Here is a 2,266-nt window from a genome sequence, read left to right on the forward strand (position 1 = left end):
CTCCCTCCCTCCCTCCCTCCCTTCCTTCCTTCCTTCCTTCCTTCCTTCCTTCCTTCCTTCCCTTCTCTTCTCTTCCCTTTCCCCTTCTTCCTTCCCTCCTTCCTTTCTTCCTTCCTCCTTTCCTCCTTTCCTCCCTCCCTCCTTCTCTTCTTCCCTCCCTCCCTCTCTCCTTCCTTCCTTCCTTCCTCCCTCCCTCTCTCTCTCTCTCTCTTTCTTGGCTGGATGTGTTTTGGGGCTGTACATCTGAGCCACATTCTGTGTTCAGTTGAAAACATGCAAAGAGCCATGAGGGGGACACTAGAAATTCAGCCTGCTAGGGGCCTTTGTTAAGTAATTTATCTTTGCCACACTGGATCACCTCCACCCACACTGGATCACCTCTACCCACACTGGATCACCTCCACCCACACTGGATCACCTCCACCCACACTGGATCACCTCCCTCAACAACTACTTTATATGCTTAGAGGCTTGCTTACTTCTCAAGAATCTGTGAGACACAATGGATTTGTAAGTTCTGAAAAGCACACATATCTGTGTGAATGGCATTTGTGTTACTTATATTTAAGCTATACTTATGCCTGGTGATGAAGTTTCTCTCCTCAGCTTGACGTGGGGTTGCTTGTCAGAACCGGCAGTCAGCTCTGGGACGGCAGCCTGTGCCCCAGAGCTCTGAGCCATCTCGGCTGGACAGACAGCCAGCCAGGCTCACAGCCATGTCCCGGTCAGCCTGAGTAAGATCTGCTTGCAGCGTTTAAGTAATTCTTGGGGAAACTATCACTGTGCTGTTTGCTCTTTAAAACCAAGATTTTTTAAAAACCACTATCATGTCCTAAAGGATCACAGGCTTAGAGCAATGTCAAGGCTGTTTCTCTGCTTTATCAGTAGAGCTGGGGAATCTGCCGGCGTTGAGGTTAGTGTAGCGACCAGAACCTGCCCCAAAGCCTCACCGTGGCTGGGGTCAGCGGGGGCCCCTCAGTTCCTGAGGGCATCAGGCATTATGCTCACACTTGACATGAAATTGTAAACTTCAGCTGAAGTTCGAAAGTGGGAGCTACAGTTTGCTTAAATGTATATTTTCTCAGCATCATCTATGAACAAGATTTAAAGGGCAACATTAATTATGTTGAAAACAGATTTTCTTCTGTCTTTCACATCTGTTTTAAAATTGAGAGTTTCTTTGTCACCTTGTAAACAGTATAGTGTAGAACTTTAGCAAACAGCGATGAGAAGTGAGAAAGCAGAAGCATTTACCTGCTCAGAACTTGGTTTCATTCCATTCTTTACATTTTTACGTTTCTTTTTGCAGTACTAGGGATTGGACCACTTTTCACTCTTCGGTATTTATTTTCTTGCAAAAGTCTTTAAAAATTAATGTACAATGAAAATACAAAAGCAACACGTGTCTGACAAAATGTAAAACTTTGGAATTTCTTCGCTTGTGCCTATTGTTTAAAATGTTTTCCATTTTCTCTTTTTTTCTGTTTCCTTTTTGTGTGTGGTATACTCAGAGGCATTTTTGGTGGCATATTAAAATCTGTTTTAAGTGCTTGATGGGTATGTGGTTCCCATCTCAACACTGGGGAGGTGGAGGCAGGAAGACCTTGAGTTCAAGGCCAGCCTGGGCTGCATATCGAGACACTGTCTCAAATCAAAATCAAAAGTGGAAATCAAAGCAAGCAAAAGCCCCACATGCTCTGAACAGATACGGAGGAAATTTTCAACATTTAGTGTTTCCTCTGCATGCTTGAGAAGGTTGATTTCGCGGCTTTGACCTTGGCCTCACCCTCACTCAGTGGCTCTGGCATTCATATGAGCAGCAGCAGCAGCAGCAGCAGCAGCAAGGAAATGGCGGATGCCCGCCTGCCAGCACGGGATTCACACCGCCGGCTTCCCTGGCTTCCCTGCGCCTGAGCTGGGGATGTGACCTCACTCGCAAGTCCACAACAGCCCCTGGCTCTCAGTGAACAAATGCTTTATCACTCAGCTCAGGGGCTTTCACTTAATTACTTTTGCCAGAAATGCCAATAAAACCAGGGTTTTCTTTGATCTAGCTTTGTCTCTGAGTCAGGACTTTTGTGACAAAATGAAAATGACATTGATTCTTTAATTGATTTTTGAAATTCATTGCCTGCCCACCAGCCTTACTATTTTTTTCCCTTTATTATCTTGCCACCACTGTGAAGTATTTTATTGCTTCCCTAAGAGGCAGGGTCAGTATTGATCGACACTGGAGTCTTGAAAGCAAAGTATAGGTCATCAATAA

General features: G+C 45.1%; 1 protein-coding gene across 1 annotated transcript in view; it reads left to right on the top strand.

Moving 5' to 3' along the window:
• Positions 1-1,967, top strand: part of Dcdc2c (doublecortin domain containing 2C) — a 68,675-nt gene extending 66,708 nt beyond the window's left edge. Inside the window, exon 11 of the mRNA XM_013028876.1 lies at positions 1,797-1,967. Coding sequence (XP_012884330.1) covers positions 1,797-1,967 — 171 coding nt within the window. The remainder of the gene's footprint in view (positions 1-1,796) is intronic.
• Positions 1,968-2,266: the final 299 nt, after the last annotated feature.

The sequence above is a fragment of the Dipodomys ordii genome, unplaced genomic scaffold, assembly GCF_000151885.1.
Source record: "Dipodomys ordii isolate 6190 unplaced genomic scaffold, Dord_2.0 Scaffold115, whole genome shotgun sequence".
NCBI classification, from domain to species: Eukaryota; Metazoa; Chordata; class Mammalia; order Rodentia; family Heteromyidae; genus Dipodomys; species Dipodomys ordii.